This window comes from Gekko japonicus, unplaced genomic scaffold (genome assembly GCF_001447785.1).
Source record: "Gekko japonicus isolate JY-2015 unplaced genomic scaffold, Gekko_japonicus_V1.1 scaffold521, whole genome shotgun sequence".
Classification (NCBI taxonomy): Eukaryota; Metazoa; Chordata; class Lepidosauria; order Squamata; family Gekkonidae; genus Gekko; species Gekko japonicus.
Window position 1 is genome coordinate 540,486 of NW_015161965.1, and position 23,364 is coordinate 563,849.

The window sequence follows — 23,364 nt, forward strand, 5'->3', positions numbered from 1 at the left end:
CACCTGTGCCTCCAGATCTTTCACCTTCTTGCCCAGAGCCTTGTAGTCTTTTGGAGCTATGAACCCATCCAATTTAATAAGGAGAAGACTACATCTTGGATATTTTCATCAGCAACTTCCAAGTATGCCTGCTGGGATGGAAATCACATTGGCTTCACCAGGGCTTTTTTTTTTTGGTAGAAAAAGCCCAGCAGAAACTCATTAGCATATTAGGCCACACCCCTGACAGCACAACTCCTTAGCTTATTAGGCCACACCCCCATACCTTCCCTTGGCTTGCCCAGGCGCCCCGCGGGCAAGCTGGCCCTTGGAGTGGAAGAGAGGCAGTTGAAACTGTCTTCCCCTGGCTTACCCGGGCGCCCCACGGCTGTGGGAAGCCCAGGCAAGCCATCCCTGGGAGGGGAGGGGACGCAGTTCCCTGCCTTCCCTTGGCTTGCCCACGGGGTGCCCGGGCAAGCTGACCCTTGGATAGGCACGGGGAGGCATTTAAATGCCTCCCTGATCCTTCCAGGGGCCCCTGGCCCACCCACCTCAGAGTCGCTGGGGGGGGTCACTCTCCAGGCCTTCCCTCTGTAGCCACGCGCACAGAGGTTTTGGCTGTAGTGGACGTGGCCAACTCTGAAGCCAGCTGGAACTCCGTTCCTGTGCGTTCCTGCCCAAAACTAGCCCTGGTTTCACATAGCTATTGTTATGAATGCAAGGAATACTCTCAGTGTGTCTTACTAGTAATAAATATTTTGCACTTTCATGAACAGTGGGCAGCTTAAGATAGCACCATTAATTTGGAGGGAAGAGTACTGGGCACTGGCTCTGTAATGTGCATGCTGTACAACTGAGCCAGTGGTATGAGGATGCAGGTAGCAAGCACACAGCAAGCTGGTACTCCTGCACAGTATTCCAGATAACCTTTTAAAAAAGTCTTGGTGTCACAATTTTTTTTGCCCAGATCAAGCTGTTTCCCTTAGAGGTCTCAACTCACACTCTGTAGTCAGACTGGGCAAGCTTGCACAGCAATTCCCCCCCCCGTCATGAAGGTGAGTTGATTACTGAAGTGGCCAAAGCTATCTGCATATTTGATCTCTCTTAATTTTCATCCACGGTAGTCAAGTCATTCAACAGTTAATGTCAAGCTTTGGGTCAGGACAACGCAGACTAATGTTTCTGGGCGATGAATTTTGCTTCTAAGAATCAAGGTACGTATGAAATGCTGCTAACAAAATAAGCTATACATCATGCAAAGGCAGGAGGGAAGCAGCTATTTAATCCTTTTCTCACCTGCTGCTTGCCATCATGAATATTTATTTGGCTAATTAATGTCCATCCCACTTTTTCTTTAGTAAGCATTCAAGTCAATGAACAGTAAACACTGAAGTCCATAAAAAGAAATTCACAAATTTAAAACCTGCAATACAGCAGGTAAGAAAGAGATCCAATTAAACAGATTGTTCTGTTCTCCTGTTTCTCCCTAAAAGATACCCTGCTTTTCTCCCCCGAGTGGCTTATGCTGTTCTCCTTTCCTCCATTTTATCCTCACAGCAACCCTGTGAGGTAGGTTCGGCTGAGTGTGTGTGACTGGCCCAAGGTTCCCTAGCACACTTCCATGGCAGAGTAGGCATTTGAACCTGGGTCTCTAGATCCTAGTCCCAACAGTCTTCTCACCACAAGTGCAATCAATTAAAACCATTTTTAACAAACAAACAACATGGCAGAGGGTACAGTCAAAGCTGCTTTTTGAATGCATTTCTTAACCACAGCTCCTCCCGCAAATCCTAGCTAGAGGTACCCAATCTCCTTTTAATATACTTCTCCAAACCAAGCTATTCCCAGCTGTGGAGTCTTTTCTTTGCCTAAGTCTCCGGGTTGCCATGGTTATTCCCTCCCTCCCTCGTAAACAATTGCAAACAGATTCCGATTGGCTTCTGGGGACTGTGGCTCCTTGGCAACAGACACAGCGTGCTTAACAACCAGACTGATAATACAGAACAGCTGTAGGAAGCAGAGGCTGAGAAGAGGACAGTGGCTGGAGGGGGAGAGAAGAGGTAAGTGGGTGGCATTGTGGAGTCTGGGGTGGGAGGCCCTCTCTCTTGGGACACCTGACCCAGGTTGCTTAGAGTTTCCACTGCGAACAGCTTGGGTTTTTTTTTCTTCTTTTGTCTAAACCAGGGGTCCCTGACTTAGCTGAGGGCCCTTTGACAGTTTTCAGAAAGGGCAGGAGGGAATAATTGAGGGAATGCCAGATAAAGACATTCATCCGCAGGAAAAGGGGACAGAGAAGTATCCCTGAGGATAGAGTTCCATGGTTTTGGTGCCACAATTGAGAATGTCCTTTCTCAGGTTGCCACCTGCTTAGTCGCAGAAGACAGGAGCACATTACACAATTGCACTCTTACTCTGCCTTACATGTATGCACGGATATAAGTGCACACAGATTTATAGCTAAGCTTATAATAGATAGCAGCGTATGACAGATGGCTTTTTAAACTTAGAATTGGGTGCAGACCCTTGGTTTGTATGTGGCAATGTATAAGTACAGCTTCCCCAATTTGCTGGGGTTAGATGGGTGGGCAGAGGGTGAGGAAGGATTTGGCGCTGAACCTGATCGTTCCTCTTAAAAGGAGCCCTAAAAATCTGCTGCCCCTCAGAGATGCCCTCAATCAGATGGCTAAAATTGCTTCCTCGCTTTTTGTTTCAAGATACAGATATTTTTTTAAAATTTAATGTATACCCCACCTTCCTCTCCAGTGGGGGCCCAAGGGACTTATATCGTTTCCCTCCGTTTTATCTTCACAACAGCCCTATTGACTGGGTGACAGGGTGGAGATTCAACGCCAGGTCTCCCAGGTCCTAGGCAAGTACTTCAAGCACTACACCACACTGGCTCTCTACAGGGTTAGCCTGTTTTTAGTGTTGTAAGATTTAATCCATGTGACTTTTTAAGAAGTTTCAACATTCTGCCAGTTTATCAAGAAGGGCTGCTGCAGCGGGGAAGGGGGAAAAAGTGCCCATGCCTAAACAAGAGCATAGAGTTCAGACAAAGGAAACTATATCCAGCCATGCTTAAACTTTGTGAAAGAGTTGGCAGCAGTTCTAGGCTCTGAGAACATCTGATACTATGTGACACTTCTGTGTTGAAAGTGCCCAGCTGAAAGCACGCTGCCCAAAGAACCAAACTCTGGTGGACTCTGCAGCTGCCTGTCAAAAAAATCTGTCTACTACAGGTGCAAAAGACCATTGGTGCCCATTCAATAAACAGGATTAAAATAAGATATCCATTTTGTGAAAGGATGTGTGCAAGGCATCAGATTTTGTTCTTATACTTGAGACATGCACCTTCCAAAAACTTAGATTTTTGCTTTGGTGTTGATACATAAATGTGCTTACAACGGGAGAAAAACTCAAGATTTAGCTAACTAAACATCTAATTACTTGACAGCATTAATATTAGAGCACATAATGGGTTTAGACGTTGTGTTTTAATTTGCCACATCCCCCCTCCCAATTTGAAAATTCTGTCTTCTCTGTGCTACTTTATGATGAGCTAAATGTTCCAGGAAATGCAAGGATGCTGCTGAAAATGGTAGCCTGTGAGAAGCTCTGATCCCACCTCCATATTTCCTTGATTGGGTGTGAAGTATTCAGTGCATGGAGTAAAATGACATAGATCGGGGTGGCCAAACTTCCTTTACATAAGAGCCACATAGACTAAATGTCAGATGCTCGAGAGCCGCAAGGTGACTTCAGAGGAAGAGGTGGGTTTGAGGGAGTGGCCTGAAAATGACTTCACAGGAAGTGCTGGGTTTTGGTACAGGATGTGACATCATTGGAAAAGGTGGGACCGAGGAAGTGCCATAACCTTACCTTTGACCTGGAAGTGACATCACAGGACATGACATCACAAATCTTTGCAAGGCGCCACCCCCAAAGTCTCCTGGCTTCACCCCCGAAGTCCCCAGGTGGTAATAACAGAGAAACAAAAGTGGTAAAAACAGATATTGCTGAGATATATTGCAATACTTTGTGAAATGGCAGAGGTACCTCAGCCAGCGTGGACAAGCCATCTTCCCTGGCACTCTGCCTGCTGTTCTTCTCACCAAGGAACCCTTCCTAAGCTTTCAAGGGACTCCAAGATGTCCCAGGAGGAAGCAGAAATTGACAGCCATTGAACAGTGTGTTACAATACTTTGTACAATAAAAACAGGCTTAAAGAACAAACCCTCATTTCTCTTCCTGCTCTCGTCAAACCACCAGTTTTCAAGTAGACTTAAGATACTGAGGACACACACACCACCCATGCACAGACCGTGCTGGACCCCTGCCTGCCTGCCTGAACAACTGTACAATGCTGGACGACAGATTCTACCTTCCCCTTTCTACAGGCCCTGAAATCTCCTGCGCAGGCATGTTTTTCTTCACTTACCTACAGCTTAAGATACAAACCCACAGCACCTATTCTTGAAGAGAAAGGCAGTCTTCTGAGCTTTCTCACCCCCTTCACTCTCCCCAGAGGCATCCCACTTAGCGTGCCATCTTAAGGACACTTTCCTGGGAATAAGCCCCAATGACTAGACCTGCTAAGGATGGCACTGTTAGATACTTGCACAAAGGATCTGCGGAAAACATTGTCATGTTGCCCTCATTCAGCCTCATCTGGAAATTCCAACCACATGGCCCCAGCCACAGAAAGTCAATCGGGTCACTTAAATCCACACAAAAATGCCTGCATCTTACCATCAAGTCCAAATATTTCACACCATGGGAAGGCAGAAGGAGAAAACAATGTTGGCACCTTTAAGTTTTATTCAGTGTATGAGCTTGAAACCCCCCAAAACAATACTGACCTTGATATGCTAAGAAAGACACAGAGAGAAAGACAAATCAAGAGGGACAGAGAGAGAGAGAGGGAGGGGGAACAGAGAGGGAGAGAAAGAGGGAGACACACTGTACAGGATTGCCATGGATCTTTTTCATGCTTTTTTTGACATGATCCCTGATTTGTCTTTCTGCAAGCATCTAATGGTGGCAAAGAGCAGAGCTCTGGAAATCTCCTCCTTCTCTAGAGCAGGCAGGGCATGTACCGGGGGAATCTACATTTCATTGGAAATGGAAGAACTCTGCAACAACTCTGCCCTGCCTGTGCAGCATTAACCTCAAACAACAATTTCTTGCACTTTTTAACAGCGCTCATCACTTCTAAGTCAAATGAGAAGGAGGAGGAGGAGATTGGATTTATACCCTGCCCTTCTCTCAGAGCGGCTTACAAACTCCTTTCCCTTCCCCTCCCCACAACAATACCCTGTGAGGTAGGTGGGGCTGAGAGAGCTCTGACAGAAACTGCTCTTTTCAAGAACACCTCTGACAGAACTATGGCTTGCCCAAGGTCATCCAGCAGCTGCGAGTGGAGGAGTGGGGAATCAAACCCGGTTCTCCTAGAATGGAGTCCGTGCACTTAACCACTACACCAAACTGTTAAGGAACAGTTACTTATGAACAGCAAAGCAGCTTAACCCAAATTTAGCATACTTACAGTCAGGCTTTCATCACCCTGTTTTCAAGGCCAAAAAAAGAGGCCTTTTCTTCCATCCAGACCCCTTTGATCAGATGGGTTTGGAGGAGACCACGCCACCTGCTCCTGAGCACCCAGGCGCTCCCAGGCACCCGCCACCCTCCAAAAACAGTCCCTGCCGCCAGCTGCAGAACAATCAGGCTGCCCGTGGCCCAGGCACTCCCGAAAACAGCCCCTGGCGGGTGCTCCCAGCCCCCTCCACCCCCAAAAACAGCTCCCGGCCGCCTCCCACCCCCAAAAAACAGTCCCTGCCACCCACTCCAGAGCGACATGGCTGCCTGCAGCCTGGGCGCGCTCAGCCACCACCACCCCAAAACAGTCCCTGCTACCCACACCCAGCCCAGCTTACCTTTCTGGCTCCCGCAGCAGCATGAAGGGACAGCATGTGAGGGCTGCTGCCAACTGAGGGCTGGTGGGGGCCGGGCCTTGCTTCCAGTAAACAGCCCCTGGCTCCCCTCCCCTCCCTCCCACCAACCCAATTCTAAATAAGGCTAGCTGCTGGGGGGAAAATCAAAGCGGCGGGTGAGGGGGTGGCAGGAGGGGGAAAGGCTCACAAGCCACAGGGGAGGGCTTCAAGAGCCACATGTGGCTTGCAAGCCACAGTTTGGCCACCCCGACCTAGATATTATGGGCCAGGGAATAGATGCAGGGCTACTGTTTTTGGCAGTGGTCCTGTGTGTATGTTATTTGCAGTGAAATTCTACCTGCAGTGCAGAAGGAAAGAGAGAGGGGACTAACAATGTGGAAGGAAGGGGGTCAGATAGGAGCCTTTGGGGGGGGGGAGGTAAAGACAAATGATCTCTCCCACTCCCTGGCTTCTGAACATAACAGGCCTTGCCTATGTGCATTGGGAGCTTAAGAAACCTGTTTTTATTTAGCAAAAGCTGCAACCTTCATGCTGCTGAGTTTACACGAGGCTTGCCAGCCCCCAGGTGGGGGCAGGGATCCCCTTCTTTTGCGGGGTTGGATCCACCACAGGCCAGCTCCCAAAAAGACGTCCCTTGATGATGCCGGTAACACAATGATGCCACTTCTGGAAGTGATGTCATTGCATCGGCGACATCAGGGGCAACATTCTACTTTTTGGGCAAAACTCTATGGTTTGTAGCCACTTTTACCGTAGAGTTTTGCCCAAAAAGTAGAGTGCTGCCTTGACATCACCAAAGCACTGACGTCACTTCCGGAAGTGACATCATCACCCCGGAACACCCCCCAAATCCCCCCGCCAGCAGCAGGTAGGGACTTGGTAAGTAACCCTAGTTTACACCCAGTACTATTTTCTACACTTGTAAAATGCCTTGAGCACTGACAGGCAGTACGGAAGGGGCTAGGGATGCCAGCCTCCAGGTGGGACCAGTTCCCCTGGAGAAAATGAATGTTTTGGCGGGTGGACTCTATGGCATTGTGCCCCACTAAGGTCCTTATCCTCCCCAGGCTCCATCCCCAAATCTCCAGGAGTTTCCCAAGCTGGATCTGGTAAATCTACCATCCCATCCCCCTCTGAGGAACAAGGGGGACTTGGCAACTCTACATTGGCACAGGCACTGTTGCTGTATTTAGTTGCACACCCAGGAAGAGGGCCATGCTATGCAACAAAAGGCAAAATCAGATCCATCTTCAGAGATCTTTGCTACCTTTTCTTCCTTGCACATCTTATGGCTTTATTGTGTGCCAAACCAAATTAGGGTTGCCAGGTCCCTTTTTTCCGGCCAGCACAGGGATGGGGGGGACATTCCGGGAGTGGGAAGTGACGTTGCCCCCCATTTTCCCCAAAACAGTGACATCATGCACGATGCATCAGCTGGCTGGTAATGGGCAGGAGCCCACAAAATTGGGGGATCCCCAGCCCTCACTAGGCAAATGGCAACCCTAAACCGAATGCAGCTTTCCCACCACCCACCCTTGTTAGGCTTGTTTAGCTAGTACTTTTTTTTTAATTGATTTTTTTAAATTTTTTCAATGGACAAAAACAAACAAAAACAGACATAACACATACACATAAACATAAAATGGGGGTTACATATACTTATCTATATCATGTAGCTGTCACCTGGAATGTTTACTACAATTATTATCACCAAATAGTTTTGCATAAGTCTTTTGCATATTAATATGAAAATGAAGTCTCCTAAAATGTTCATATGTCTATATAGTTTATTTTTAATAGTCTTTCAACCATTTATAAAATCTTGACCATGTATTGCAGAAACTTCCTTCTTCTTGTCCCCTCAAAATTAAAGTCAATTTGTCCATCTCAGTCATTTCAAGAGTTTTGTATATCAGTTCTTCTTTAGAAGGTAGTTCGCTTTTCCTCCAATACTTAGCATATAAGATTCTTGCAGTAGTCACTACATGTATGATAAGGTAAAGATCTTGTATTTTACAATTTTCTGGCATTACATTCAATAGAAATAGTTCAGGAGTAAATGGTACAGTACAATCTAACATTTTTTGTAAGATTTCGTGGATCCAAGACCAATAGTTTTTAACTCTATCACAAGTCCACCCATATGGAAAAATGTACCAAAAGACTTTGGGCATTTCCAACAATCATTTGATAGATCAGGGTAACACTTTGCTAAAATATCTGGAGTCATATACCATAGGGAAATGGCTGAGAAGCTAAATGCATTTTTTGCCTCCGTCTTCACTGTGGAAGATGAGAGGTGCTTGCCCACTCCAGAGCCGCTGAGTTCGGGAGGGGTGTTGAAAGACCTGAGTCAGATTGAGGTGACGAGAGAGGAGGTCCTAAAACTGATAAACAACTTAAAAACTGATAAATCACCAGGCCCAGATGGCATACATCCAAGAGTTCTGAAAGAACTCAATTGTGAACTTGTGGATCTCCTGACAAAAATATGTAATCTCTCCTTAAAATCAGCCTCCATTCCTGAGGACTGGAAGGTAGCTAATGTCACTCCCATCTTTAAAAAGGGTTCCAGAGGAGATCCGGGAAATTACAGGCCAGTCAGTCTGACGTCGATACCGGGTAAATTGGTGGAAACCATTATTAAGGAAAGAATTAGTAGGCACATAGATGAACAAAACCTATTGAGGCAGACTCAACATGGGTTCTGTAAGGGAAGATCTTGTCTCACTAACCTGTTAATGTTCTTTGAGGGGGTGAACAAACATGTGGACAAGGGGGATCCAATAGATATTATTTACCTTGACTTCCAGAAAGCTTTTGATAAAGTTCCTCATCAAAGGCTCCTAAGCAAGCTCAAAAATCATGGGATAAAAGGACAAGTCCTTTTATGGATCAAAAACTGGCTAATTAATAGAAAACAGAGAGTGAGTATAAATGGGCAGTTCTCCCAGTGGAGGGGTGTAAGCAGTGGGGTACCACAGGGATCAGTACTTGGTCCACTGCTTTTTAACTTGTTCATTAATGATTTGGAGTTGGGAGTAAGCAGTGAAGTGGCTAAATTTGCGGATGATACGAAGTTGTTCAGGGTGGTGAAAACCAGTGAGGATTGTGAGGCACTCCAAAGGGATCTGTCAAAGTTGGGCGAGTGGGCGTCAACATGGCAAATGGGGTTCAATGTGGCCAAGTGCAAGGTGATGCACATTGGAGCCAAAAATCCTAACTATAAATACACGTTGATGGGGTCTGAACTGGCAGAGACAGATCAAGAGAGAGATCTTGGAGTTGTAGTAGATAACTCACTGAAAATGTCGAGACAGTGTGTGACTGCAATAAAGAAGGCCAATGCTATGCTGGGGATTATTAGGAAGGGTATTGTAAACAGATCAGCCAATATCATAATGCCGCTATATAAATCAATGGTGCGACCTCATCTGGAATACTGTGTGCAATTCTGGTCACCACACCTTAAAAAGGATATTATAGCTTTGGAAAAAGTGCAGAAAAGAGCAACTCGAATGATAAAAGGGTTGGAACACTTTCCCTATGAGGAACGGTTAAGGCGCTTAGGGCTCTTTAGCTTGGAGAAACGACGACTGAGGGGTGACATGATTGAGGTTTATAAGATTATGCATGGGAAAGAGCAGGTAGAGAAAGAGGTACTTTTCTCCCTTTCTCACAATACAAGAACCCGTGGGCACTCCATGAAATTGCTGAGCGGTCGGGTTAGAACGGATAAAAGGAAGTACTTCTTCACCCAAAGAGTGATTAACACTTGGAATTCACTGCCACAGGAAGTGGTGGCAGCTACAAGCATGGACGGCTTCAAAAGGGAATTAGATAAGCATATGGAGCAGAGGTCCATCAGTGGCTATTAGCCACAAGGTATAGATAGGGACTCTGGGGCAAGTGATGCTCTGTCATCTTGGTGCTTGGGGGGGGGTCAACAGTGGGAGGGCTTCTAATGTCCTGGCCCCACTGGTGGACCTCCTGATGGCACTGGTATTTCTGGCCACTGTGGGATACAGAGTGTTGGACTGGATGGGCCTTTGGCCTGATCCAACATTGGCATCTCTTATGTTCTTATGTTCTTATGTTCTCTAATCTGGGAGAACCAGGTTTGATTCCCCACTTACCAGACCACCTCACATGTCTCTTGAGAAACCTGTATAAGGGCCAAGAAGCGACAGTTAGAACCGGATATGGAACAACTGATTGGTTCAGCATAGGAAAAGGAGTACGACAAGGATGTATATTGTCGCCTTGCTTATTTAATATATATGCAGAGTACATCATGCGAAATGCTGGCCTGGATGAATCACAAGCGGGAATTAAGATTGCTGGGGAAAAGATCAACAACCTCAGATATGCAGACGATACCACTCTAATGGCAGAAAGTGAAGAGGACCTAAAGAGCCTCTTGCTCAGGGTAAAAGAGGAGAGCGCAAAAGTGGGCTTGAAGCTCAACATCAAAAAAACTAAGATCATGGCATCCGGCCCCATCACTCCTTGGCAAATAGAAGGGGAAGTCGTGGAAGTAGTGACAGACTTCACGTTCCTGGGATCCCAGATCACCGCAGACTGTGACAGCAGTCATGAAATTAAAAGACGCCTGCTCCTTGGGAGGAAAGCGATGGCGAACCTAAACAGCATGATAAAAAGTAGAGACATCACCCTGCCAACAAAAGTCCGCATGGTCAAAGCAATGGTATTCCCAGTAGTCATGTATGGCTGCGAGCGTTGGACTATAAGGAAGGCTGAGCGCCGAAGAATAGATTCTTTTGAACTATGGTGCTGGAGGAGACTCTTGAGAGTCCCTTGGACTGCAAGAAGATCAAATCAGTCAATCCTCAAAGAAATCAACCCTGACTGTTCCCTGGAAGGCCAGATAATGAAACTGAAGCTCAAATACTTTGGCCACCAAATGAGAAGGGAGTACTCACTGGAGAAGACCCTGATGCTGGGAAAGATTGAAGGTCAAAGAAGACGGGGACGGCAAAGGATGAGATGGTTAGACAGTGTCATCGATGCAACAAACATGAAATTGAGCCAACTTCAGAGGACGGCGGAAGACAGGAGGGCCTGGCGGGAGATGATCCATGGGGTCGCGAAGAGTCGGACTCGACTGTGCGACTGAACAACAACAACAACAAATAGATAGGGACTCTGGGGCAAGTGATGCTCTGTCATCTTGGTGCTTGGGGGGGGGTCAACAGTGGGATGGCTTCTAATGTCCTGGCCCCACTGGTGGACCTCCTGATGGCACTGGTATTTCTGGCCACTGTGTGATACAGAGTGTTGGACTGGATGGGCCTTTGGCCTGATCCAACATTGGCATCTCTTATGTTCTTACTATCTATAAAACATTTTATAAATATTTTCTTTATACGAAACTGCTTTGGTAATTTTTACATTTGTTTTCCATACCCGTAACCATTGATCTAAATCAATATTATGACCTATTTTTTGTGCCCATTTAACCATACAGTTTTTAATTATTTCATCTTGTGTTTTATTTTCCAACATTATTAAGTACAGATTTTTAATCATTTTTTCCTCAGTATATAACAATACTTTCTCAATTTCTATTATTTTTTAAATAAAAACCTATGTTTTAATCTTTGGCATATCTTGATTCTATTTATACACTTTCCCACCAATTTAAGTAAACTTTTTTTGTTTTTTAATAGCTTCTAATGAATTTAATTCATTTTTGACATCTAGAAAATCCTCATACTTTAACAATCCACTTCTTTGAAATAGATTTGGGTTAGTAAACACTTCTAATGGTGAGACCCATTTTGGTATTTTAGTATAGAAAAACCCTTTTCACTTCTTCCCATACCTTTAACAATGCTCTTCTAACAACGTGTTGTTTAAAGTTTTTATGAACCTCAGCTTTCCGTACCATACAAATGCATGCCATCCCAACATTAAGTCATGTCCCTCCAGTGCTAATATTTTGAGGTTTTCTAAAGTAATCCATTCTCTTAACCACATCAATGAATTTGCTCTATAATATAACTGCCAATCCAGCTCTCTCTCTCTCTATTTATTTAGTTATTTAGTTATTTAATTTATACCCCACCCTCCCCACAAGCGGGCTCAGGGTGGCTTACATATTTGGTCTGTAAATGACCATTCACATAAAAACAGTTTAAAATTCAATTACAATAAAACAAAAGTCTCATGAAGTGCTAGTGCTGAAACATTCGGTACATAAGATGGCATGCTGAAAATACCATACTGCCAGACAGTTTGCCACTCAATGGTCTTCCTGAGAACAGTGGTAGAGGCCAGATGTTGAAACTACGAGCCGGCTCGTTGGTAGTAATGGGGGCGGCTCCTAGTTGAAAGCCTGGTGGAAGAGCTCTGTCTTGCAGGCCCTGCAGAACTCTACAAGATCCCACAGGGCCCTGATCTCCTCCGGGAGCTCATTCCACCAGTATGGAGCTGCCACTAAAAAAGTCCTGGCCCTGGTGGTGGCGAGCCTGGCATCCTTGGGGCTCAGCAGGGCCAGTCGGTTCTGGGACCCCGACCTCAGTGCTCTCTGGGGTATATATGGGGAAACGCGGTCCCTTAGGTATGTCGGACCCTGGCCATATAGGGCTATAAAGGTAAGCACCAGCACCTTGAAGTGAATTTGGTATGCTATTGGCAGCCAGTGCAGCACCTTCAGCACTGGCTGGATGTGTTCCCATCTGGGAAGACCCATCAGAAGCCTGGCCGCGGCATTCTGCACTAGCTGCAGCTTCCGAATTTGCAACGGGGCAGCCCCATGTAGAGAGCATTACAGTAGTCTAGTCTCGAGGTGACCATCACATGGATCACCGTAGCCAGGTCATCGCGGCTGAGAAAGGGAACCAACTGCCTGATCAGCCGGAGATGGTAAAAGGCCTGGCAGTGGCTGCCACCTTGGCCTCCATTGTTAAGGAGGAATCCAGGAGCACTCCCAAGCTCCTAATCTCCGGCACTGGCACCAATGGCACCCTCTGAAAGTCAGGAGTAGGGTTCCTCCTCCCAGCCCACTCCGACTCACGCACAGGATCTCTGTCTTCGTCGGATTCAGCTTTAGTCGGCTCAGCCTAAGCCAACCAGACATGACTTCTAGTGCCGGTCCAGATCTTCCGGTCTGGAGTCCAACCAGCCGCCCAACATCAGATAGAGCTGAGTGTCATCGGTGTACTGATGGCACCCCAGCCCATACCTTTGGGCAAGGGGGTGCATGTAGATGTTGAACAGCAGCGGGTGCTTCATGAACTGCTGTTCCCCTAGTGCCACTCTTTGTCCCCGACCTTGGAGAAAGGAAGCAAGCCATTGCAAGGCAACCTCCTGAATTCCCATGTCGGCGAGGCGGTGAACCAGCAACTAATGGTCGACCGTGTTGAACGCAGCTGACAGGTCCAACAACAGTACTGCCGAGCCGCCCCAATCCAGATGCCTCCGGAGGTGGTCAGTAAGAGCAACCAGTGCTGTCTCTGTCCCATGTCCCGGGCGGAAGCCGGACTGGAAGGAATCTAACGTGGAAGCATCATCCACGAAGCCCTGTAACTGTAACGCCACCGCCCTCTCAATTAACTTGCCCAAATAGGGCAAGTTGGAAACCAGCCAGTAGTTCGCCAATTCGGCTGGGTCCAAAGATGGTTTTTTTTAGGAAAGGGCAGACCATCGCTTCCTTGAGCACCCCTGGGAACAGCCCCTCCAAAAGGGACTTGGTGATATCCCTTGAAATCCTTTGTGGCCAGCTTTAATAAGCCAGGAAGGGCACGGATCAAGGCTGCAAGTGGAGCAAAAAGACTTTATCTGTGAGCATTCAGTTTTATTCTTGGTCTCTTGTTTTGCCATATAAAATGTTTTATCAGTTTGTCTAGCTCTGTAAAATATTTCTGGTTTAGAAGAATCAGGATTGTTTGGAATAAAAAAATAAGCCTAGGTAAAACGTTCATTTTTATTGTAGCTATTCTCCCCATGCAGGATATTTATTATTTCTTAATTTTCAAAATAAGTTGCATGTAATTATCTTCCATCAATGAACTGCATCTATTTGAAATGTTTATTCCCTAGTATTTCTTCTTCTTTTTTTTAACTTCTAAACCTGAAAGTTGTAGTTGTTGATTTTGGTCCTTAGTCGTATTTTTCATTAAGATTTTTGTTTTGCTAAAATTAATTTTCAGTCCAGCCATCTGACCAGAGTCTTGTAAAGTTTTTAAAAGTTGCATAATTGAGTCAAATGGATTTCTTCTCCTCTTACTTTAAGTCCCTTAATATGTATATTTTCTCTAATCATATCATTAAATATTTCAAGTACAAATATGAACAGTAATGGAGAGAGTGGGCAGCCTTGTCTTGTACCTTGTACAAATAGCAGAGGAAAAAAGGAATATGAAAGGCAAAGGTGAAAAGGAAAGATTTACTCAACTGAATGCAGATTTCCAGAGACAGCAAGAAGAGATAAGGAGGCCTTCCTGAATGAACAATGCAAAGTAATAGAGGAAAAGAATAGACTGAGGGGTGACATGATAGAGATTTACAAGACTATGCATGAGATAGAACAGGTAGAGAAGTACTTTTCTCCCTTTCTCACAATACAAGAACTTGTGGGAACTCAATGAAATCACTGAGCAGTTGGATTAGAACACATAAAAGGAAGTACTTCTTCACCCAAGAGTGATTAACACATAACACATGGAATTCACTGCCACAGAAGGTGGTGGCAGCTACAAGCATGGACGTCTTCAAGAGGGAATTGGATAAACATATGGAGCAGAGGTCCATCAGTAGTAATTAGCCACAAGGTATAGATAGGAACTCTCGATCTGGGGCAAGTGATGCTCTGTATTCTTGGTGCTTGGGGGGGACAACTGTGGGAGGGCTTCTACTGTCCTGGCACAGCTGGTGGACCCCTTGATGGCACCTGGTATTTTTGGCCACTGTGTGACAGAGTGTTGGACTGGATGGGCCATTGGCCTGATCCAGCATTGGCTTCTAATGTTCTTATAAGCTGGCTTTGGCTGGGAGGGTGGGGTAGAAATATGAGGAATAAATAAATTAAAAATAATGGGAAGGACTAGAGATCACTTCAAGAAAACTGAAGAAATCAAGGGAATGTTTCGTGCAAAGCTGGCCATGATAAAGGACAAAGATGGTAGGGACCTAACAGAAGCAGAAGAGATTAGAAAGAGGTGGCAAGAATACACAGAAGAACTATACAAGAAGGATTTGTTTATTTATTTATTTCAATTTATATCCCGCCTTGCCGGTGCAGCATTCAATGTCCCCGACAACCAAGGTTTTCAATGTCCCCGACAACCATGACAGTGTGATCACTGACCTTCGAGCCAGACATCCTGGAGTGTGAAGTCAAATGGGTCTTAGAAAGCATTACTAACAACAAAGCTAGCGGAGATGACAGTATCTCAGCTGAGCTATTCAAATTTCTAAAAGACAATGCTGTTAAAGTGCTGCACTCAATATGCCAGCAAATGTGGAAAAGCAACAGCAGCCACAGGATTGGAAAAGGTCAGTTTACATTCCAATCCCAAAGAAGGGCAAGGCCAAGGAATGTTCAAGCTATCGCACAATTGCACTCATTTCATATGCTAACAAGATCCTACAAGCTAGGCTTCAGTAGTACATGGACAGAGAAAAGTACAAGCTGGGTTTCAAAGAGGTAGAGAAACTAGAGATCAAATTGCCAACGTTACCCTGCCAACGAAAGTTCATATGGTCAAAGCGATAGTATTCCTAGTAGTAATGTATGGCTGCATGAGTTGGACCGTAAGGAAGGCCGAACACCAAAGAATAGATGCTTTCAAATTATGGTGCTGAAGAGCCAAAATTCCCTTCATCTAGGACTGGCAGGGAAATTCTTGGAGATTTGGGGGGTGGAGCCAGCGGAGGTCATTGTTTGGGGAAGGGAGGGACCTCAGCGGCGTGTAATGCCATAGAGTCCACCTTCCAAAACAGCCATTTTCTCCAGTAGCACCTTAAAGACTAACAACGTATGTGGCAGGGTATGAGCTTTCATAAGTCACTGCTCACTTCTTCATATACAGCTAGAATGGGTGTCCATCTGTCCTATTTATTGGAAAGCGGAATGGTTTCAGATGCCAAATGATAATAAGCAGGTGAATGACAATAGCAGGCGTGTTTGGATTTAGGTGAGATATGCAGAGGGGTAATAGGTGTGGAGAAATCAGCATTGGTAAGGAGACAGGAAACCTACCAATGCTGATTTCTCCATGCCTATTACCCCTCTGCATATCTCACCTAAATCCAATCATGCCTGCTATTGCCACTCACCTGTTATTGTCATTTGCCTGCTAATTTCATTCAGCATCTGAAATCACTCCACTTAATAAATAGGATAGATGGACTCCCATTCTACCTGTATCTGAAGAAATGAGCAGTGACTCACAAAAGCTCATACCATGCCACATATTTGTTAGTCTTTAAGGTGCGACTTCACTCTTGCATTATTCCAGAAGGCTTTTAAAATTTGCCCTGACTATAATTAGTTAAGAGTGCTCTTGTTTTAAAGATCTTAGCAGGATAGTTTGAAAGGCTCAAGGAAGCTCACAACAAACAAACTGGAAAGGTGGCAAATAAAATTCCTAAATAAGGCAAGCAGGCATCATTTAAGGCATGATCTCGGAGGGGGCAACTGAATGCAAGTTTTGGCGTTGCAGAGTAGTGCAAAGTGGGGAGCACGGCCATCTTGTCAATCCAACCAAGACTTTCCCCCCCTTTCCTGTCCTCCATAGTTGGGAGCAGCCATGGCCACTCTGAGCGTGAAGCCAGGCCAGAGGTTCACACTTCCAGACTGGTACACTGACCGTGACCTCATCTCAACCAATGCTGAGAGGCAGCGCTCTGCATCTCACCAGATCAGGCAGGAGGCTCGGATTCTTCGCAATGAAACCAACAACCAGGTGAGTAGGCATGTCAATTTTGGGGGTATGGCCTTGCTCACTGGAGTCAGCGTGCCCATTACTCCAATAGGGATGCCAGCCTCCAGGTGGGACCTGGGGAGCCCATCTACAGAGATCTGGAGAATAGGGAAACTTTGGAATGTGGGCTTTATGGCATTGTACCCCACTGAGGTCCTTGTCCTCCCTAGCCTCCACTCCCAAATCTCCAGGAGTTTCCCAGGAGTTTCCCAGCCTGGATCTGGCAACTTTAACCCCCCATCCCCCACCAGTGGCCAGGGGGGTCCTGGCAACCCTACACCAGAAGCCCCTTTTTCTATTTAAAAAAACATCTGACCCTCCTACTGTTTTTATGGAATTGAGGCAGATCTGTGTTTACACACACCCATGAGCCTCTGTTGCTTGTCCATCTGTGGGGAAAAAGAGAGATTTCATTATCAAAGACCTCTTTATCTAAGAACCTGCTAGGGGTTGCTCTACACCAATGCTTCAGAAAATTAACTCTGGCCATTTCCATACTAGTTACCTGCCCCAGGTTCAATACTGTTTGGATGGGGTTTCCCCCCTGCTTCCCCACAGCATTGTGGTGCATTTGTGCACTTCCCAGGGTTTCCCTGTCTTTTCTCTGATCTTTCTCAAACTTCCTTCATGTTTAAGCTTTGGGGGAAATTTCAATAAAGCCTGGATGGCTGCCGTGTAGGTGGGAAACTTTGGATTTTCCCACCCATGTAGAAGCCATTTCTTCCTCTCACTACTGAGCGGAGGGGGGAGGTTTTTATTTTAAAACAGTCAGCAATTGAATATTGTTTTATCAATATACCATTATAACAATATTTGTAGCAGGTTCTCTGAAGTCCCAGGTTACATTTAAAAAATGGAAAACCTCTAACCCTTTCAATTGCAGAGATATAATGGGAAAGGCACATCTATACAACGGAAGGGGATGCAGACTTACTTTTTAAAAAATTAAGCCTGAGAATTTAGAGAACCTGTTACACATATAGTTATAATCAAGGGTCATTTCCTGCAGGAACGCACAGGAGCAGAGCTCTGGCAGTAAAGAGCCCAGGGGGCAGGCACATGCAACAAGCCCCACCCATTGCTCCCAGCAGCCCTTAGTCAGAGCAAGAAGCAGCCAGGTAAATTGCAGAGCTCCCCCCGGCCCCCGGTCCAAAACAGTCCAGTGGCAACTTTAAGACCCAAGTTTTATTCAGGTACAAGCTCTCCCTCCTCTGCGAGCACAGATCTGCAGGTCCCCCCCCCCAATAGCTAGCAATCCTAAACAGTCCAGTGGAGCCTGAGCGGTGGGTATTGCCTTCTGACACACTTCCGATTATGTCAGGGGGTGTGGTATATGCAAATAAGTTATGCTAATGAGTTATGCTAATGAGCTTCTGCACCTCTTTTTCTACGAAATGACCCCTGGTTATAATGCTATTCAATTGCCAATTTAAAAAAAAACACCCGAAAAAGCCCCATGGGACAGGGGATGGCCACTTCTAGGGGGCTGGGCAGGGAAACTGTGGGGAAATCTGCCATGTGCAAGCCGCATTACTGCTGTGCTTGGGCTGCCAAAAGTCAGCAAATGCCGTGCTACAGATGATTACAAAGTATCTCAAATAATTTTTATATATTTATTCATTTTAGTATATTTTTTAATTCTTTCTATATTTCTTACAAATTATTTACTTTAATATTAATTATCACATAAACATTATCACATAGAAAGAATACTTTTAAGCATTTCGGATGGTTAGATTCATAATGAAGATAGGTATTACAATCAGTAGGTTTTATGTGGTCATGTAGATCATTAAGCCATATCAAAAAAATCTTCTACTGGCTGTGTAGGGTCATTTGAATATATCACCAGCCCATCATCCAAAAATCTTTTGTAACAAAGAATATTTTTATAGAAAAGATTATTTAAAGGGGCCAGAATCCATTTTTCATGGACTCCCAACCCCATTGTGCTTTATATAACTATGCAAAGTTAAGGAGAGATTGATGATGATGAAGAAGAAGAAGAAGAAGAAGAGAAGAGATTGGATTTATACCCCGCCCTTCACTTGGAGTCTCAGAGCGGTTTACAATCTCCTTTTCCTTCCCCTCCCCACAACAGACACCGTGTGAGGTGGGTGGGGCTGAGAGAACTCTGACACAAACTGCTCTTTTTCAAGGACAGCTGTGCCAGAGCTTGTGACTGACCCAAGGTCACATCAGCAGGTGCAAGTGGAGGAGTGGGGAATCAAACCCAGTTCTCCCAGATTAGAGTCCGCACACTTAACCACTACACCAAACTGGCTTTTCACTTTGGAGGAAGCCTTGAGCTCATTAAGAGAGACTTTTTGCAGCGTTCATTGGTGAAATTTGGATGAATATCTTGGGTAAGAACTTTGTATTTTCTTGAGACTCTGTTCATCATGAGACTGCTAGTGTTGTAACCTATTCTGTTTTTGCTACCTTTCATGTTAGTATTTGGCAGCTTTGTGTTTGGAAATATCTGTTGAATTCCCTGAGGAAGACCCTGAAACAGGACAATATCTGGACCTCTGTTGGAGGAAGAATGAACACTAATTCAAAATAGGCTTAAAGGAGTCCTTCAAAAAACTTTTGTATAACAAAGGAGGAATGGTATTAATAAAGGGGTTGTGCAATATCCTTTTGTTATAAAAAGACAATACTTAAATAATTGGATATTTGATTCTTTCTATGTGATAATGTTTATGTGATAATGGGGTTTTTTTATATTGATTTTTTAATCCACAGGTAGCTATGTAGTCTACCATCAAGATTTGAAGATTCTAATTTTATCAGTCTTTCACTGGGACTTCTAATCCAATCTGATATCCAAACTAGCCCAGCTAATTTATAATTAGGTACTGCCAGACCACCTCTTTTCTTCTCACCTTGCAATACTTTAAATCTTATTCTTGACTTCTTGTTTTTCCATACAAACTTATTTATTTGTCTTTGCCAGTCACTCAAAGTCTTTTCAGGAATTGAAATTGGAATCATCTGTAACAAAAAGTTTAATTTTGGCAGTACATTCATTTTATAGCAGAAATTCTTCCTAGCCAGGATAGATGTAATTTGGACCATCTTTCAAGATCTTTTTGGATTTTGGACCAGGTTGTTATGTCCTTTAATAGTGTAGCATTCTGTCCCATGAGATATATTCCTAGATATTTGACTGGATTGCTTGTTATGTCGCATCCTGAAATTTTCTTAATCTCCTCTTCTTCTTGAGTAGTTGGGAATTTTAAATAATCTTGGTTTTCTTCCTGTTGATTTTATACCCTGAAAACTTGCCAATTTGCTCCATTACATCTTGATTGTTGGGGGTTCGAAATTGTAAGGACCATGTCATCTGCCTAACTCTTTAGTTTAAACTCCTCTTCTTCTACTTTTAATCCTTTAATTTTGAAATCTTGTCTTATGTTTGAAGCAAAAATTTCCATCACAAGAATGAAGTTGAGAGAGAGGACATCCTTTTTTTTAATTTTATTTTCTAAAAACTACAAGAAAATAGGGAAAAGGAAACTATAAACTACGGGAGAAAGTAAAGATAATCCACTAAAAACCCAAGAGGTGGTGGTCATATAATGATTACAATAAAGTAGCTTTAAATAAAAAAGAGTAATTTGTTACATTGAAGGTGATCGTTAAAATTGCTTAAATATTTCAAGTCCAGGTATTCTGACTTAGTAAAGAACCATACAAAAGAATGGTTAAATAATAAGAATCAAAAGTCAAACTTCAGAGAAAATTAGTATCTCTTTTGCCTCTTCTTTCCCTCAATTGATATCCTTGCTTGGGGGCAGCCGCCCCACGTTTCGAATCCAAGTCTTCTCCAGTAAGTGTTTCATCATCACTTTCCTTGTTGCTCTTCTCATCCTCTTCTCCTGTTGGATCCAATTGTTGCTGCAGAAACTCTCGTGCTTTCGTAACAGAGTCAATTTCCCCCCTCTTATCTTGAAATTTGAAGAGTATGCCTTCGGGTACAATCCATTTGTAGGATATATTGTTCTTTTGTAGAAACAAAGCCAAGTCTCTGTATTTTTTCCTTTTTTTCTTAGTTCAAAGGGAATGTCTTTCAAAACTCTTATCTCCTTGCCATCAATTTTAAGGGTAGTTCCATTTGTTGCTTTTAAAATCTGGTCCCTCACGTATCTTCTGGAGAATCTTACCACCACCTCACCTGAAAAAAGCAACAGATATTTAATTATCTACTTTACTACAGCAGCAAGAATGCTATATGCCAAATACTGGAAGGCACAAGATGTACCAAAAAAAGCAGGAATATATACAAAAACTGATGAAAACAGCAGAAAGTGATAAATTGACTTTGTTGATAAGAGGATCCACAAACTATACATTCCAGAACACATGGAGGCGCTTCTATAATTGGTATAATAGTGCAAATGATTGTAACCTAAAAATGTAATCCCTAGAGCAAAGTATAGGTTAGAACATTGAGATAGCAGGTACAGATGTTGGTTTTAAGATACAAAAATGTGAGCTCATAGAAAATAATGATACATGATATTGTATTAGATAGAGACTATCTAAGAGGCAATTATTGGAAACATAAGCATTTGATACCCCTGTTTGTGTTATATGTGTGTATGTTCGGTTTGTCTGTTAGGAAAAAAAAAATTCTACCCTTTGAGGGTGGATTTTAAAAAGAAAGAAAGAAAGAAATTGTTTTTGGTTGGATTTCAATGGATCTCAAGTTCATAAGTAGTCTTAGATGTCCAGCACATTTCGATTCCTGAATATGTCTAGTGTCTGTCTGAAAAGAAGGTATAGTCTTTTGAGTGAGGATGAAGAGTTCTCCATAAATCTTCTAAATTCAGCATTTCCATATAAGTGAAGACATTCTTGAGTAGTTTCCTCCTGCAGACTTTTTGATCTGTCTTTTCCCTCTTGAAAGTCCAGAAGTTTTTTCTCCCTCTTGAAAGTCCAGAAGTTTTTTGGGGCATTATTTGGAATGTAAATTGAAGCCAATGTGAAGATTTTATCTTCTGGAAATCTTATTTTTAACAGGATATATCTTCTTCAGGGTCTTTTAACTCTTCTATTACAGTTAAATGTTGGTCAGTTATATAAATCACAACACCTTTTTTCTTCTCTGCAGATGAAGCTGCATATACTTTACCCAATTCCTTGTTATAAAATTTCCTCATGTACCTTTTTAACATGAGTCTCTTGCATACAAATTATGGATAATTTTTTTTCTTTAACCAATTAAATGTCTTAGATCACTTAGTTGGGGAGTTTAGGCCATTCAAAGTATCCACCTCTTATCAATAAGCTGCAGCTTCATCAAGTTTGTCCTCTTTGTTTAAATCTTCTTTTCCTTTTCTCAATTCTTCCGATTCCTCTGGTTCTTTCCCAGTTAGTTCTCTTGCCAGGAGCTTGGCCTGTTCAGACGTCAAAATTATTCTTTTACCTGTAGATAAAAAGGCTTCCAAGGTGAATGGGATTCTCTAGCAGTATCTTATTCCTTTCTTTTGTAGTATTTGCCGAAGAGAATCAAAGTCTTTCCTTTTCTTCAGTACTGATGCAGGTAAATCTTGGAAAATGTGTATCTCTTTGTCATGATGTACAAGTGGGGTCTGTCTTTGTTTTTTTCAATACTGAGTCTCTTGTTTTCTTATCAGCAAATACAACTAGTATGTCCCCCATAGCAACATTTTTAAAGATCTGCACAGCCAGTCAGAAGCCCTGCTGGACAAAAGACCCATCTGCCCCCATCCACTCTCTAAAAGCACTTGGCAACTGCCAAGAAAGGTGTGGGCACTATGTTGTGGACTCCTGAGTTAGAAAGGAGAATGGTCTATCATTTTAATCTATTGGAGTAATTTTTCCCTTCAAAAATGGGCTTCAAAATGTATTTTGGCATATCACACATCAGAATAGATTTTTACTTTTTGGATACTCAAAGAAGTTTCTCGGCTTTGTGTCCATTATTTGATTTATTGGGGTGGGGTGGAGGGTTATTTCTTTTGGTTCTTCATTGCTGTGCTTCACTTTTTCCTGCCAGGACCAGGAAGGACAATCTTGAAGACAGCTTGTCCCTCCTTCTCTCTGCAAGAACTGAGCGATCACAGACTATCTGAAGGAGTCATTTGAACCCTTTGCCTTTCCTCTTCCATCTGCAGACAAAGTGGGATGAACATGACAACCGCACGCGTCTTAATGAACGAATTGATGGCGTCAATCAATGGAAGGAGGCCCTGGACAAATGCCTTACAGACACTGATGTTGAAATCAATACCTTGACCCAAGTAGGTTGGCTAACTCTGAGTAGGTGGAAGATTCACAGGTTTAATGGCCTCTAGTGCAGTGCTGTGCTTCTGAAAAAAAGGCCATAGAACTGCAGTGCAAAATTCACAATCCTGAGAATCTCCCCCCCCCATCCCAAGTTTCTAGCCCTTAAAACTGGAAGAAGGGGACAATGCCTGTTGAATGTTCAGGCACCAAAGAGGAATCTCTGAGTG

At 43.8% G+C, this 23,364-nt stretch overlaps 1 protein-coding gene across 1 annotated transcript in view; it reads left to right on the top strand.

Annotated features, from left to right (window-relative positions):
* Positions 1-2,022: 2,022 nt before the first annotated feature.
* The window catches only part of TEKT2 (tektin 2 (testicular)), a 44,000-nt gene continuing 22,658 nt past the window's right edge, over positions 2,023-23,364 (top strand). The window contains exons 1-3 of the mRNA XM_015429626.1: positions 2,023-2,039; positions 16,694-16,861; positions 23,026-23,151. Of these exons, the coding sequence (XP_015285112.1) occupies positions 16,706-16,861; positions 23,026-23,151 (282 nt within the window). The 5' untranslated portion in view covers positions 2,023-2,039; positions 16,694-16,705. The remainder of the gene's footprint in view (positions 2,040-16,693; positions 16,862-23,025; positions 23,152-23,364) is intronic.